Source organism: Varroa jacobsoni, unplaced genomic scaffold (genome assembly GCF_002532875.2).
Source record: "Varroa jacobsoni isolate VJ856 unplaced genomic scaffold, vjacob_1.0 scaffold_1131, whole genome shotgun sequence".
In the NCBI taxonomy this organism is placed as follows: Eukaryota; Metazoa; Arthropoda; class Arachnida; order Mesostigmata; family Varroidae; genus Varroa; species Varroa jacobsoni.
In genome coordinates, this window is record NW_019214033.1 from 204,967 (window position 1) to 222,711 (window position 17,745).

The 17,745-nt window shown below is 41.7% G+C and overlaps 1 protein-coding gene across 8 annotated transcripts in view; it reads left to right on the forward strand.

Moving 5' to 3' along the window:
- The window catches only part of AhcyL1 (Adenosylhomocysteinase like 1), a 174,543-nt gene that overhangs the window by 115,808 nt on the left and 40,990 nt on the right, over positions 1-17,745 (forward strand). The window contains exon 1 of one of the 8 annotated variants that reach the window (XM_022844833.2): positions 14,106-14,845. The exons of the other annotated variants lie outside the window; for them this stretch is intronic. Coding sequence (XP_022700568.1) covers positions 14,725-14,845 — 121 coding nt within the window. The 5' untranslated portion in view covers positions 14,106-14,724. Of the gene's footprint in view, positions 1-14,105; positions 14,846-17,745 lie in introns of those variants that run through there. 8 annotated transcript variants of the gene reach the window in all.

Sequence of the window (17,745 nt, forward strand, 5' to 3'; positions counted from 1 at the left end):
ATGGCCAGGTATTTCCCCGTGTAGTCTAATGGACATAATGGTCCAGTGTTTTTGAGTTAATTTAGGTCTTCGCTTTCTGCCCGGCTATACTGTAGACTTGGTCAGTGAAATCGTTAGACACGCCGAAACTCAGCGGTTTCTAATGGTTTTTCTGAAGATCTGACGGTTATTTCGAAGTTGAAAGCTAATGAAAACATCTGGCCACGGACAAGTAAAGATCTGTGCCACCGTCAGTTGGCGCACTACACCCATTAACTATCTCTACTAGCTATTGTGAGCGCAGGGTTCGTCAGTGTTTCGCCTATTCTAGATGATTGTTTTTCTCCTACCTGTTTGATATCTATAGGAACGGACTATTTACTATTGTGCTGATTCGATGTCTTTTTTTTTAATAAGATAGTCCTTTGGAGGCGAGAAAGAGACTAGCGTATATTATGGAGCAAAAGAAAAATAAAAATGGTAGGTACAACATCGCCAATAGTGAGCTAAGCCAACCCGAATTGAACAAATGATAGTCACTGGCCACCGAAAGCGTAAGCTGTCTTCAAGCCTCTGTTTGGTGATTGCTACGTATTTTTCAATGGCCGCTATTAGAATTACTTCATGGGAATTCCCTTTTGTATACAGTACCTCATACAGTGTTCCTCTGTGCTTAGGGGGTACAGCGGCGCTTTGGGGATGCGTTAACAGACATCAGCTGAGCCTAGTCGAGGTCGTGAAGAAGCGTTTAGTCGTTGCAGCCCATGGAAATAGTAACAGCGTAAGCGGCACAGACGCGGCTGCCCACGTTCGGCCGAGTCGATCGGCCATTTATTCTCCGGTGTTTTGTATCTGTGTAGAGCGCTCTATTGCCCCAGCTGGCACAGTTTTTGAGCTCTCTAATATTTCCAATGGCCATTTTTTCCCTAACAGCATTTTTGCCGTTACCCTATTGCCACGTATTGAATGCAATCCGAAGGAGAAGTATATCATGGGAGCGTACAAGTGGAAAGGAAGGGTGCGCGTGTAGCTCAGAGGAAGATGTGCGGAAGACAAATTCGTGCCGGCGTGTATGAAGGTTTGTGTGTAGTTCCTGCACTGGCAACAATATCAATTGTATTCTTTTTTTTTTTTCTATTCTCTTTCACAAACGCAAAGTGTTCGCGAACAAAGTCATTTTGGGTATTGGGGCAATTTAAGGTCGTTGGCTAAGCGGCAAGGGGCTGCCCCCTCAAAATGGATGACGTACAGTATAAGCTGCCATTGCAACAACAACAACAAAGATGGCGTTGCAACTGCCTTCCGGCAATAGTTACAGAAACAAGGGCTGCGCATTTGCCTTAGTTCTATAATGGACGCGTCGGATTGGAAACGCGTGGAAAAGATGACCGCTGACTCCAGCTTCTCAATAGAACTGAAGTCGTTCGCAGTCGGCAGTCGGTTTTCGCAAAACTGCTTTCAGCCAGATGATTTAAATCAGTTATTAGCGACGATTATGAGATTCATACGCACTATGTGGATGTCCGCAAGGCGGCGTAACGAAGGAGTTGCGCTATGTTCAGCACAACGAGAACCAGAAGAGCTGTCTAAATTGTAGGAGTAAAGGAACTTTAGCTTAGTAGAAACTCTAACTTTTTTTGATACTATCAAAAGCGAAGTTAAGTATAGTACTGCTTGCATAAGTATATCGAGTTTTACGTTCAGTACTGTTATTAACCGTTGTGTTGAAGGGATACTACTTATTACTACTACAACCACGATACAATCTACGCCACCTTATCTTTTGAGATCATAGAAAAGTGTCACCGGCACGAAATTCTACAAAATATGGATGCTGTGACGTCTACATTTATGACAAAAAACACATTTTAAAGGACTCGATTTAGCTATATTTTATGTCCTGCTCGTTACAACTACTCTTGTAAGAAGTTCCTAAAGTATTTCAAACTTACTTCATACATTCTCATAGTTTGCGATTTATTTCTTCTAATAGCCAACAATGAAACAATGCTTAAATCGATAAATGGAATTCGGTGAGTAATAATAGATATGGCCAATGCGAAACGCCACTTACGTCACTAACAATGACTTTTTATGCAAAGGACTTATTGTGGAGTCCCGGTCATGGAGGGAATGTCTCCCTTTCGTATAAACATTGGAAACTAACGGAAATCGGACAGGGCACAGAGTACTGAGTCGTATACAAGTCTCGACGGGGGATCTGGGCGAGTTCAATAAGGTAATGGCAGTGTTCCTCGACAGTATAGTTCTAAGCATACCGTTAGTCATGGCTGAACGATTGGAGCCTTCGAACTTCGGTGCTTTACATTTTGGAAGGTAAAGGCCGAACTCTATCTTGAATTGTCAGTGCTGCTGATGCTAGTGTTACCTTTAAAAAACATCGAAAGCGCCTTCAAAGACATTTACCATTGAAAGCTCAAGTTTTGCCTTCCTACCTAAAACTAGGTCAGTACTGGTTATCTCTTAAATAGGGATATGTTTCTTATTCCCCTCTATTATCTAGGACTCCTCTACATTTTTAAGTCGACTTTTTAGAAAACACTTGAAGCGCTGTAAAAGCGTACCTAGCGGAAAATTTGTAGAAATAATATTTTTAATACAGGAAAATTGCAGTTGAATATTAATAAACGGAAAAAAATCGACAACAAAATAGGTCGTGGAAGCTAGAATTTGAAACTACACGATGGGTTTCATCAATATCACCTGCTGTGACAAGAGGGCAGTTGCCCGTTTCGTAGTCGTCGAAAAGAGCCCTTGACAGCCTCATAAAGTTAGAAGATAAAAATGTTTGTAGATGTGCGAGAAAAAAATTGAAACTCGCTCCTATTCAATTTGCAAAAATTAGACTAACTTGAATTATAGCACCTTTATGAATATAACTTCCGTTGGAGGGGATCGATAGGTGGGGATATTGCAGCCTATACTGATTAATATATACCTTGTCACCCCACAGACTGATAGGCGCTGTTTTTAAACAACTGAGGTAGAGATATTACACCATGTTGGGATAACATTGGTGCTCATTGCGGCATACACAGAAAGCAGAATTGAAGATATGCATGCGAATCGTGATTAAAACATTGAAATAATAAATGAAGTAATCATTTTTTATTGTTAAGTTTCAAGCTGGCGCGCACATTAAGAGTTTAACGATCACATTCACCCTTTTAATGTTACACACTTTGAGAAAACCTTTACATTTAATACAACAGGTCTTCGTATAATGTTACTAAGACGAAACCTTTTTTCTCGCTGCGAAGACGATGACAGGTATCGCAACGAGTAAATTTGCTTTCACAATATTCATATTTCATCTTGAATTTTGAAGAGTTTTGATCAAGACGTTTATATATTGAGTCTATATGCCAGGGTGTGTCAAGCAGACCTTTTGTACCGGTGTGAGTATGTGAAGTCAGCACCTTATTTACAAGTGATCGAAGTGTTACCTTTTTTTTTGTAACTAGAAGATTCGTAGTGGCAAGAATAAAAGATAACTATGATAATGATATTGAGTGGACAATCGGACCCGGGTGTAAAGTAAAGCGTCGTGACATAATTGGATCGTGTAGGCCTCTTCACATCTGCACGATGATGCAGTGGTGAGGGATGGTGTACTTGTACGGTCGACTGTAAATAGGCTCTTGCCTATTTTGATCAAAATAGGCAGGCGCTGGTTGTGCCAGTGATGCAAATATTTACTGGACTACTTTGTAATGGTCAGTTTTTGTGGGTCAATTGACTCGAAAGAACGAGGAAAAATAGGCTTCAAGGTTTGCATAATAAAGGTGTGTCCTTCAATAAGCTGTTCATATACAATAGAACATAGTTTTCGTACATAAAACAATGCCACACGGTCAAACAAAATCCAGATATTAAGCGTATACGTTTCATGCGTCTTATACGTTCGTACTAACTAAAATTCCATTTTATTTAAACCCCATTTTTCATCCAACGTGAAAACAGTGAAATTCTCGATAATGTTAACATGTATTGCTTCTGATAGCTAGCAAACATGACGAAGTGGTATTTACACCGTAGCAGCCGGTAGAAAACAGCCGTTTGTCATTTCACGGCTCGAATACCATCCTTCCTTCCTTTTTCGACCACTGATTTACGTTCAGCATTGCTCCCGATCCAAACCCCTGATGCCCAAGACCCTGAGTACACGTCAAACAGAAACTATCGCCTTTGAAATCGCTTCTGCAGGCACTTCTTTCTTGCCGGCTTTTTCTCGCTAGAGATTGTGCCACACTCAGACATGCAGCCGCTATGTCCTCAGCGATCCCGATCACACGGAGATCCCCCGCATAGAATGGAAGCTGTGAAGTCCGACGTATTTGGGCAGCTGCCAGGGATGCAACCGCTATCTATCTTCCTGCTATGCTCTAGGCGGTTCCTCGCTTATGCGGGGCATATCTGTCGCATTGCGGTCGGCCTTGGAGGAAGGGTCGCTGTCACCAACGTCAGAAACAATAATCCACACAGACAATGTTTCGGCCATCACATCTCAATCGTCTCCTTCTTTAGGCGACAATCCCACCCGCTGAAGCTTGGCGACAGTAGTTTACATTGCGACATGTAATCGAAGCACAACCTTTGCTGGTAATCTAGGTTTTTACTGTTGAATACGACAGAGGCTCCTTTGGATAATTAGCGCTTTCACCTGATACCCTATTTTCTAAGGAGAACTTTGTAAGGAAACTTTTTCTGATGCCTCCATCTTCGTCGTGTGCAGTGAGGCTGCCAAGGACTTTTCTCACTTCACTTTCTGGTAAAGGCGATGTCAGCCATGCATGCGTTTACGTATGTGCTTGTCTGTCGTATAATGAATGTATCTACACGTAATGTAACGGCCTAAATAAGGCGTGGCTCTTGGAGGTTGGCTTGTAGGAGTAGATGTGTTTGCACTGGTGTTCTTTAGATCGTCGAACAATAGGAGAAGGGGATAAAGAAGATCTGAGGTGTTGAAGCCTTAGGCCGGTAGGGAACGATTGTTGGAAGATCGCTCCAACTCTCGTCGTTACCACATCGGTCCAGCTGTTTTGGGGAGAAGGCGATCGGCGAAAACCGTTATAATGAAAGATGTGAATGAGCAGCTGCGCTAAAGCAACGATATATTTACTCGTTCATTTTGTGCGCTCGTACTTGTGTAGCTTTTTCTTTAAATTTCCCTCTGCGGTAAGGTTATAGTTGAATAATTATCCATGCCTGCCTGCTCGCTTTTATGCGTCACTGGCATTTTTTATCAGCTACCAGTTTTAATACAGCAATCTCCACAGACTAGATATATATCTCTCGACTTTATGCTCGGTCGCGCTTCCTACTATCGAGAGTAAATCCTTTTACGACTTCTGCAATCCTTGTAAAAAGCACTGCAGCAGAAATCGCTATTTCTGTTCACGAGCGAAAAATTTTACTTGAGTTTTAACGTTGTGATCATGTTCTCTTCGTCGCCATTCATGTCAGGGTTTCCATGACGCGGTTCTATGTGCGGTTGTATATTGTGTTACCGTCCTCGGTTTGCTCGTCCAGCATAAACATCCTTCGAGATCTCACGCCGATACGTAGTTTCGGAGACATTAACAAGAATAAACAACAGTGTTCACTGGGGTAGCGTCTATTGATCGGCGAAAAGTGGACCTAGAGCGAAGGGCCTTGTGCTGGATCCTAGGCACCTTACACATTTTATTAAAGAAATGTAAAGGATAGGAAAACAAGCGGGAGACAGACCACCGGTCTACCCTGGCAATGCATATTTCCTGAGACATAAGGCTCCGTAGCAAGGCGATACTAGGTAGTCAACAAGCAGTTGAGAAGAAAGGTTTAACCGCTATGGCACTAGTTCTGTTAGAAGTTATTACAACAAGCGAAAAAAGTTCCCTGGAATGGACTAAGCATTCCATAAAGACGAAGAAAAGGTACAAAATATGAAATCAAAGGGCAAATAGTTTTTACTGTAACATATTATACTGTCTATTTTGCTACTACAATAAATTGTTAGTATTTTCTACTTACTGTTGGTGCGTAAAGAAATTGTCCTTTCAAATTTAGTTAAATATATATCACACACTTGCTCCTATGTTATGGCATATGCATATATATTCTTTCCAATATGTACACATAATATTGCATGGTGTTGCTTGGAAAGCGCCTAAGCTTTATCTTAGATCCTGAAAGTTTGTTTTGGCCTTGAGTGCGTCCTTATTTTCGACGTGTATTCTCCTTTGCATGACACTATTTCATTATTCAAATTATACGAAAATTAACAAAGGCATAGAACTTATTGAATTAGGCAGAGTAAACAGGTATGGAGATGAGTCACAATACAAAAAAACCTATGTACTTTGAATCATGCCTATACTTCGAAAGGTTGAAAGAGAGATGTCTGCATCGGCCTTCGTCTGCGACAGTGCTAAACAGACTTTATACCTACGTACATCGAGAGGTTCAGCTCGAATTTGTTATACAGTGGGCTAACCATTACCTTTAATTACATAAATCAGGGAATTTCAACTATTCATATTTGTGTAGCTTTGAGCCTCTTGACTATCATTATTATGATATCTTACAGGTTCCTCGTGATTATAGCCAGGGTTGGAGCGTACTGTTTCCGGAAACAGGACTAGCTCCGCACGATCCTATACATAGTGTTTAAAAAACATAATCTCATTAAAAATAATTTTTTAACCGAACCTATAAAGCGTAAACATCCAATTTATAGGTAACCGTGATGCTCGAAAACAGCTGCATATGATGAATGTCAGCGATTTCTCTCTATACTTGATTTTTTTTTTCGGCTTGTTGTTCTTTTGCTTTATCGGCTCCTAGATAGTCCCCCTTTTTGTAAATTTTTTGTGGCTGACGTGACGGTTCTGCAAGAGACGATCAAAAGCACAATGTCCATTCTTCAAAATTTTCCATTTATCAGATATTTTGAACAGAGCGTGGGTCGGACTATGCACAAGACTCTCTCGCTATAACTTATCCACTTTTTGCATTTCGTAGTCGTATCGCGTCGGTATCAGGATTTTCAGAAGTTGACATTTCTGGTGTTGCTGGTACGATTGGATCAAGGCATGCAGGTTCTTATTCTTCTTTAGCACAGGAAGAATCAGGGTCCCACGAAGCGAGGCCAAGACAGTACAACGTTTCATTAGAGTCTGCTAGCTGCTATACTCTAGCACAGAATGCCAGCGTATGTCAAGCCGTGGGCTCTCCGGTTATTAGCGCGCGAAGCGCTGAAAGCTAGAAAGGCGAAGATCGGCATGAAAGCCTAGTATCATTATATTCCAGGAGCTTTAGTGGGTTTCCACTTCTATGTGGGTCAAATCTAAACCTTTTCGATTTTCCTCCCCATTTCTATTTGTTTCACTTTGCCCCCAGGGCTGTCACGTCCTTTATTAACCGATATGTATTGCAGTCTACTTAGCGGTATTAAATGCCCAGGATCGCCAGCTCGGCTTTTACGTTTAAGTTTTGCGTCCGGTATGGCCCCTAGGTGTTCCGTCAGACTCTACCAGCCGTCTATTTATGGTCCTCATGATGACAAGCAGAATTTCCTTACTCTACAGTTAATAGTGCGTAGAGGCGTGACAGCATTGGTCTGACGACGTGTGTGTGTGCATGTGGGTCGATATGAATAAATATGTGTCATAAGCTGTAGGCGGATCTATCTAGACACATAAAGAGACATTGAAAAGCGAAAGGGAGGGCAAAACTGGAAGTAGAAAAGATTATTAGGTACCTAAGTGTACCCATATGGGATCTGTCATCGTTTTGATCAGGGGCTAACCCAGCCAAATGGTACCGACTGTTTGGTGAAGATGTCTTTTTGGCCATCGCTGACTCGGCGAGGTAATATAGACTATGTATAAGTGTAGGCGGATTTGGAGAGGACCGAAGGGGTCCTAGCAATATATAAGCTTCAATGTATCGTCGTATGACCGGTTGCGTCTTTGGCTCAGTTTTTTTTTGTTCGCCTTTATCAAATGGTCTTCCAGAACGAATTGTCGAATGAAGACGGTCACGTGTCCAGGTGCTGTATCTGATTTACACGCGGCATAACCCTGCGTGTGCGTTCAGTAGCGCCGTCTGATAATACTGACTATTGGCTGGACATATTGAAAGCTCGTAAAGTGTGCACATTTATACTCGAACATTCAACAAAGGCAAATCCAACATTAATATTATGTAATTAAAAACATCAAGTGCCACTTATAGAATAGAGTCTTCGTAGTGGAACCTCGGTCGACGTCTTTCGTATAGCTAGTGATATTGGTAAGTAACCTAGAGCTCTTTGGTTACTGTATTTGCTTATGAAATTTATCAATTTGCGACTAGAAATTAAGTATCCGAACGTTACATATGTTGGTCCAAGTTTTTTGAAAACCTACAACCAATAGAATCAGTGATGCTGACCCGTCGCTGTTGACCCACTTCGTTCCTCACTAGGAGTCGACAAAGGAGCTCTGCACAGAAATAATTTTCTTTTCACATTCATGACAAACCCTACTTCTTACAAGACGCAACGGTTATGTTCTATTCTGTTTTCGTTGACAGAATCCACTACATGAATAGATCGCAACTTTTAAGTTACTACTTCTGTTTGCAATGCGATGTTTACTTGCGGGTGCTTGGCTCCGAATGGTTTCCGAAGATGAAGCAAGCACCAATTTTTACCTTTCGACTCGTGTATCTCGTTTTCACAGGATTCTATATCGGCGTCAGGTGCCTCGACGGGCGCCAAACCGTAACACTTTCCATTCCAGTAGAAATAGTTGGCAGCGAGCAGAAAGACGCTTTCATCATATCTCCGCCTACTTCACCACCTGACGGTGGCGGCAACCCATGGCAAGCAACATGTCGATTTCATGGGACGCCTGAACTATGCACGCAAATCGCAATGCATTATCAAAAGATAAGTTCTCATGTTCACACTACATCATAATCTATTCGCAGCCGTTCGTCTCCGCAAGGCCCTAGCGAAAAGTTTTTAAGCCAATTGGAAATTAGCGCATTTTTAAAACGTAGGGTTAAAAAAAAGGATCCATCTCTGCGTAGGCGCTTGGTTTCGGAGCTTAACCTATTTTCCCACTGCAAATAAGGCCCTACTTTGCCGTCGCTTAGTAGCCTATCCCATGTCAATTTTCACAAGTTCAGGAAAAGCTGTTGCTTTACTCCAGCCCATTTTGTCTTTGACGATATTGTGATGAGTTGGTACGCTGACGGTACTGTGGGGCAATAGCGGACAAGGAAGGCTGGCGCATATTGGAACACCTTGCTCGCTTGTCTGTTGGCGGTCTTTTTGACCTAAACTAAGTTGAACGTATAGTGAAAAATGAAGTTTTCTCGACCACAGGCTTCTCTCATCCTTCTCGCACTCGAGTGCTGTCGCACGAATAGAAGAAGCGCAATAGAAGCAGATGAACCTCAGAACAGGACTACGTAGTGTCTAGTTTTTCTGCCACGAAACGAACGCAAGCGAACACTTCACCTGAGTAAAGGCAGTCGGAATCAAGGCTTCAGCCATGTGCGCAGCTGGATCTGCAGAGAGATTTAACGTAGCGAAGGCACATCCTACAAATTAACACAATCATGTCCCCTTGGAACAAAATTTTAACCTGAAGGGAATGATGGCAGCATGCGTTTCCCCTGCGGCTCCAATAAAGGTGAACAAAGCTGGAGGGTCAAACCGCCTCTTTTCAGAGAGTTCTGCTTCATCTTATCCTGCTCTCTCGCTAAAATAATAACGTATGTATAGCACTTTTATTGTTTACCTTAATCGTGATCGTATATGCGTTATACAGTAACATCACATAACTAGTGTGCTTTTTAAACTAGTGTTAGATGAAGTATTACCTTCTAGAGACTGCAAAGGGCAGGTGTGCAATTTTCGGCGTCTGTTACTATTGCAAATGATGAACGGACTAAATCCTCTAGTATATAAACATGGAGAACTGCCTTTACGAATCAAACCATGTCCTTTATAGAAGTTACATTGAGACAGTTGCTTTTTCTCTTCGTCTACACCAGTTATGTGCGTATAAACGTGCTAAAGTTCAGATTCAGATGTTCAGAGTTTTCAAGTTACTTAATTTCTCTTTTCTTTATGAAATCCATCGGATCGAACCTGTTTCTTTGGTACCGTCCAGCTGAGTTTTCCTTCCGTTTTTTTCAAAAATTCTCCATAGACTTCCAGGTAAAGGCAATGTGTCATATCTTTCGGTTTGCAAAGCAGATATATATCTGGATGATAAACGTTAAAACATTTCTAATCTCGGGACTGAAATTTTTTCACCTTAATTTTCTAAAGAAGATGCTGACTGTTCGATTGCATAAAGCATGTCCTTTTCTCTAGCGTGCCGCACTTCCCTAAAATATCTATCTTCCTACTAGGATTCATATATATATATTATTTTCAAAAAATACATCGAATACAGTATAATTTTGAATATATCTTCGACTCTTCACGCGCAAGTTGTTTCGAAACGCATACGCATCTTTCAGGATCTAGGTTGGTATTTAGAAAGAACATTGCCTTCTAATCCTAGTCTCTTATCAACGAACACAATTTTGCACAGCTTTTTTTTTTTTTTTAAAAACCGAAGCTCGTAAGCCCCAAGCCTAGTCAATCCGCATGTACTACGTAAACTTTTCAAACATTCGTCCATCCAGAATCAATTTTACCATTCAAGCTGTTCTGAGACGGAGGTAGACGACGAAAGGAAGCAAAAGGCTGGAGCATTTAGGGGCCTTAATTGAGAATGGCATTGCAGGGTACCGATGAAACAGAAAATTACACTGAGGAAACACCTTTTCCTTTTCCATCATTTGTGCGTCCCGTTTCTTTCTTCAATCTGATCACTAGCAGAAACGCACTGAACGTGCTTTTCAGTGTTACCTGCTGATGCTTGCCGGCCAGCATCATCCCCTACATCGGCATCAGGAACCGCCGACTGCAGTAGCTTGTTTTCGCTAAATTTTTTTCCATTGTATCTTTTTGCCTCTTGCGCGCTTTCCAATCTCGTTCGTACTCTTAATCGCCTCCTAGAAGATTTTTCGATTTTCTTATACGTTGACAAAGGGGGCCGGAAAGGAACACGGTCTTTTCGTTGACGAACAAGGACGAGTTTCCATCGACACATACTCAACACTTTCATCAAATTGAGTAAAACTGATTTTTCGGTTTCCTCTTACGTAAAAAAAAGGTGTTCTCTTGTTTCTTTTCTTTGGCCTCCATCGACCCGCTTTCTCCAATTTTGTCCGTACTAGATACTCACGATTACAGTTTGCCCCAGCGCCATTAATCGGTCTCTTATTTTTTGAACAGCTATCCGAGCAGCCAGGTTGTAAATGAGTGGTGTTTGATATACTCAGCCCGCGTAGCGTTCGGGCTAAATTGGTCAGGAGCACCGAAAGGCAGTTCAAGGCGGAGAGAGCAACGATCCAATGCTGGAGAATAGTAATATAAGTACGAATGTGGAACGTATCATCTGGGATACGCGCCAGTGAAGAAACTAAAGACAAAGGGATCTATGCAACGTTCACTATTGAGATATCAGAGATTAGCGAAGAGATGATGATGATGATGACAGGGTCGGGATAAGTGAAGTTTGTGATACTGACTCACTAGGACTTGAAATTACGAGCGCAGGCAAGCCCGGGGAAGTAGACGTACTGTTTCCCTAATGCCCAGGGCGCAACTGCAACATACTTCTAAACGATTATGTCGTTATGCATCTCAACTAAGCATAATAACAACGGAAGCAAAGGAAATAAGGAAAGTATCCGCTGCAAAGATGCTGTTTTCATTATAAGTGTCTAATGCCACATAACAAATAGATGAAGTATGTAAGAAAATAGTAAACACATTGTAATATTTATTATAGTGAATCTTATCCATCTATCCGAAAATAAAAGCAACGTCAACAATATTGAACAGAATACAGAGAGTCAGGGATTTCTCGTGCCATATGCCTTCTTCGATCGGCTTTCTTACCTGTAAGATCCTTGGTTTTACTATTCAGTAACGTCCTGTTATAGGGGTGCTGTATTATTGTGGATCGTTATATAATTTTGATGGGTCTCAGGCTCGGGTACGGGCTAGGGCCGGGGATAAACGATCGTCCTGCGCCATTTTGCATTATAATCTGGCCACAGTAGATAATGGGGCTTACATGGCCCATTGGTTTTTGTGTAGGAAACTCTCAAATAGGACAGCCACTTTCAGGTTTCCTGACGGGAGTTTCTTTGCTGATTTTTTTACTATCTAAATCAAAAGCCGTGTTAGTTTTTATCGCCTGCTTCCACTAAGACTTCTCGATGCATCGAACGCGAATATAAAATTAAAATGTAAAGGTCCTACATCGGGGAATCCGTAGAACATATGGGTGTTCGATGTAACCAGCGTAAACAATATGCTTTGTCGCCATATCGTGAGCTGATCAGGCTAAGATGTAGCTGTTAGGCTATACGCCCACTCAACCTAAACATCGACCCGCCCATAAATTTTAAGAAAAACCGCAGAGATTCATAGTAAATACCCGCGTATTTTTGCTGCGTGTACATCGGCACACGCTAATTCTGCTGCAGCTCGCAAAATTGCCCCCGTTTAAGGGACCGAGGCCAGCAACCCCCATGCCTCCTTAACTTAGTCCTTCATTGACGTCCTGGAGAAATACCAAAACAGTATCAGTCACAACAATGACAACAGCAGACGGCGATGATGACGTCTGCATTGCGTTTTATGCAGGCGTTTCCATACGTCCGGTTGGCGGTAGGATCCCTTTAGATCTATTAGTATCACTTTTCGTTGAAGAGTTGGAGGACCAGGGCTACGAAACGAGGAAGAACTCGAGGAAAGAAAGAGTCGCGATTAGCTAACGGGCCGATTGTGTGCATCGATGTGCCAAAAGAAGACCTCGAGGAAGAATGAACTGGCTGATGAGCAAATTTACGAGCTTCTGATAACGGGTGAATTAGAGCGAATACATTTCCATCTATGCGCTTGTATTTATGCAGGGATTTCAATTAGGGTGGCATGTATACGAGTTCGTATCTGATTTGTTCACCCTCAATCAAAACCTCAATAGCTTTTATCATTGATCGTATGTCAAGCGCGTTACTGTGCCCATTCGCATCCCAAGGACTTCATAGTACTCTTTCTATAGTAGTCTTACAATATTGTTTCATTTTCTTATGAACAGACTAGTAGAAGTTGCCTTAGAAACGGTGCTAACCGCATTCAGTCGTCTAATGCAACAAATTAACCTACCGCGAGCGTACAAGTAAGCTAGATACGACGCCTATCGTATGTAATAACAGAGAAGGCCCACAAAATATATGATCTGAAAATTGGACATCACGGTTTATGCTATGAAGTAAATGCATCCTTATGATTGTTTCAAAATTTTCGTCGTGGTTCTCAATAGGCATTGTGCACCGGAAAGAAACCAAGCTTAAAGGGTATGCTCTGACTCGAAAAATCTGTTAATTTACATTTGGGAATCAGTAGTGCTCTTTAGACTTTGCCTATCATTAAATTGTTTTGAACGTAGATTTTTAAGCTTTTTAAAGATTTTACATTTTAAAGGTCCTGGCATGTAAATACTACTAGTAGCCAATGTTCTGCTCATGTTCTTAAGGATATCGTTCTTAAAATCGCGGTGGAAATATTACAAATCGATGAAATAGTAGAATAGTACAATGGCTACGAAATAATGCGAATAGAATTCAGTAATCATACTTGTAGCGTCAACAGGCTGTATTCTAGATTAGGTTAAGGCTGCACCGTTTCCGGACCCGATTAAGTGGTCGTCAAAAAAAAAACATTGAATTATATTTTACCGCCTAAATTTTATATAATAAGTACATATCGATAATGAGTATTTCCATAGCAGTTTTACTCAACGTAGCTGTCAGGTTTCAGTCGACAGGCGCAGCGTTAAACAGCGATTGGATAGCCTATGTCTGTATATATCGTTTACGCAAACTGATCAGTAGATAATGACAGACATTAAGTACCAGACACGTTTCAGCTGTTCACATTCTAGACAGATAGGACAAAGCAAACAAAAGCATCCATCGTCATACCAGATACCCTCGCTTGTGTAGACTGCCACGAAAATATCTTTTACAATCTTTTCCATGACGAGAGATAAGGCAGGTTGGGAAGGTAATAAGATAAGTCAGGTGGCTAGCCATTTAACATAACAAGCAGTATACGCGAGTAATTAGTTGAGCGAGATGGAAATGACGTTAAGGCTAGAAGTTTACCGCTTCTATCTTAAGACCATATTAGCGGACGCTTACCCCGTCGTTTTCCCCCACTTAGCAGCATGGTACGTAGGCCGTTACGCGATTGGCGCATGTCTCCTTACGACGATGAGATTAGTCGTTGCTAACATATAGTGTGGTGATTCCACGGATTCGTTGAGTACGACTTAGAGTCTAGCTAAAACTCGTTGCAGTAGGACCAAAAAGTGAAATGCACCGTAAAGTCCTATCGGAGGTCCTGACGAAGCCTACTGTTTGTAACTTGTAGTAGCAGGTCCTCATTGTTGTGCGGATTTATCCGAGTGTCGATGGCGGTCTTAGAGATAGTTCATTTCATGCCAACTAAGGCAAACGTGTAGACGGCACTCGTTGTAAAGCCAAAGTCGGCGAGGACGAACACGAAAGGAAACTGTCCGGTTCTACTGCAGAGACACATCGAATGGTACGACGATGCCTGCAGACGACGTATTCAGTGACGATGTCTCGACGAATATTCAGCCTCGTGAGTCAGACGAGAATGAAGTTCACCGCCGATTACTTTCCTCCACCAGAGAGCCATTATGGTCTATTTGTAAGTGTGTTGGTTAATGTTTGTTCAATTGTGGTGTTCCTTTGTGAGTAACTATGCATTATTTGTATAGTATTCGGTTGATCAGGTGAACTTTGTTGGGTATGAACTTTGTACATAGCTCATTTAGAGAAAAAATGAATTTAAGCTAAGGAAATTAGGCCGCAGGCCACGACGCAGCAGATATAGATACGGAAGACAAATTGCTCGTAGGATATTAGCATAAGGAACATAGACAAAAAATAAGCGACGCTGTTTAACAAATAAAAACTAAATTTAAAAAAGCGCATATCATACAATCTATTTTTAAAAATTGTGCGAATACTCTCTGGACATATGGAACGGTTTTGAAGGCATATGGAAGCTTCTGGCTAGATGGAGCCCCTTTTTTTACTCTGTCGCTGCTTTGTGTGTCATCTGACAGCAAGTGTATCAGTGGAAGTTCTTACAGCTGGCCGGCAAACGGGTATTGTCAGACGTGCTTTTTTTTAACGCTGAAAAGGACATAGTGGCCCATAAATTCTGCCTTTGACAAAAGGTTGCATGCCGTTGAAAAACCTAACTATTTTAATGCGTACATTGGTCTGAGGCAAAGTGGACCTTCATTATTTCTTGGGAAGGATTTCCCTTAAAGAATGAAATTACTCGAATCTTGAATCATAATGATCGTGTTTGCTGGCTTGTTCATTGTCTTATTGACGCTGTCAGCGCAAGCCCCAGGACAAAATTGCGTGTTAAGAACTTCAAAATTTCGGACTATTTCGGACATGAATGAATACACGAGGGTGCCTTCTCACGCAAACCTAATATATATTATGCTAAAGTAACCTGCGTTTAGGTTTAAACACGCCATTCGCTGTTGTCAACGAACGGATCCGTGTGGACTGCGCTGTTACTAGGTGACCGTCGTCAACAAACGTAATTTAGAATCAATTAATTCGGTTGTCGTAAAGGCATAAATTAATTTAAAGAACAGATGGTCCTTTCTGTCTAAGTTAATTGAATCGTTTCATTACTTCTGTGAACTTACCTACCCGTAGACATACACGTGTGTGCATGCTTGCCATACAAATATACCTTGCCTGTCGGTAATACGTACCTTGTGCAGCTCATTAGATCCTGACAAATGTCGTCATAGAGTCCTTATTGATATTGTTTCATCACGGGTTTTCTTTAGCCTTTTTTCCTTGCATGAAGAGAAAGAGCTTTCTGAGTTGATTGACTGGCGTTTCAGACAGGCCCCCTTCAGCCGACGCTTTCAAAACCTCTCTAACCCTGCCCAATTTGAATTCATGCGTTCGCCAGCCTTTCTTGTTGTACAGCTCATATAGGAACTTCCGTCGGACCAGTTAACTAACCAGCTAGTTTGTGCCTGAACTTAATGGTCCTAGCGAAAAGTGCTTATCTGCGAAAAACTTCACAAACGTGCAAGATAGTGCACACTTCTCTGAAACTTTGGAATAACGAAAAAAATTGTTGAAACTGTTGACTTCTAGAAACACCCATCAGCTAAAGCGGGCAATCGCAAGTCACTACACCACGACTTCGATTGGGATATTTTGCCTAACTTACATGAACGAACTTCTGATGTTCTACTGATATGTGTAAAGTCCTTTGAGTAGTTCCGTTACGTTGTTCAATGAAGCAGAAGTGTCAACAGCTATAACGAGCCTTCCTGTAGCCGGCAGTGTGTCGCAACTCTTACACTCCCGCATAATTATGAACGATCCGCCAGGCCTTTTCAATCTCTTTTGTTGGAAAAAGCAACACTTACACTGATTAAGCACATATGAGCCTTCACATGCCTGTTGCGACACATGATACTTCAGAGCGGCGGCTTCAACGAATTGCTTTTTTCACCCTGTTTTATGCCTTTGTGCTCTGATGCAGTAGAAGTAAGGTGCCAATAACGGTAGTGATACAATAGCCGTGGAATCAATCCCAGTGACCGATAGAAGGTCTACTTGTAGCAGATAACAACGCATTGAGGCAAGCCAGTAAAGCTAATGTGTTTCAACGCCGGTTCCCAGTGTCCGCAACTTTGCTGAGGAAAAGGGCAGCCGCAATGGTGGTGGACAATCCGCTGGGTCCGCAAACTGGTCAAAAGCATGGGTCATTCGACGTTGTGGTACGAGCTAAATTAGTTAAACTTTCAACATCATTTACAAAGTGCTTACAACATGTCATTCAGACAAGGAATTAGTGATACGCATTATATTGATGATAATAAATAGCTAAAAGTACTTCATACCGTCGATAATGCTATTCGAAAATTGGAATAGATCGTTATATTTTGAGTTTTCCTACATTCACACACATAATACATCTTATGGGTAGAGTATATTCTCTCAATGGCTTAGAGGGCTTGGGCTGTCCGCAGTTCACTATGTCCCGCCGCGCACAACAGCCATTAGGCTAACTTGTTTGTTTCCCGTTCAGTTGATCAAACGGTGACTAACCTAAATGATCGTGAGCTTTGTTTTTCTCTAGTCTAAAGCCTCGTTGCATTATGTTACCGTTATTTAGCCCCGCTCCGCCCCCCCCCCCACACCTCTCCTTCTTTCTCTCATTGTTACAACTTGCCTAAGTATGAAATAAGTAAAAGGGTGCCAATGGACATGAATTACTGGCTATTCATGTTAGATATTCGAAAATAATTCTCCTAACACAATAAAAAGCTCCGCATTTCTTATTATTTTTTAAGCAGTCGAAACTAAAGCCCAGTTCATGTTCATAAATACTATCCCTTTAGGGTCGCCGCAAAAACCGGCGATATCGCTCTCCTTTCCCAATGGACAAACCTTATATGGGGTACATGTGCTACAAAACTCAGGCCAAGAACCGTCATACGGTTGCAGAAGGGTTAGCAGGTGGATTCATGGGCACCTTTCCATTAGCGGAAT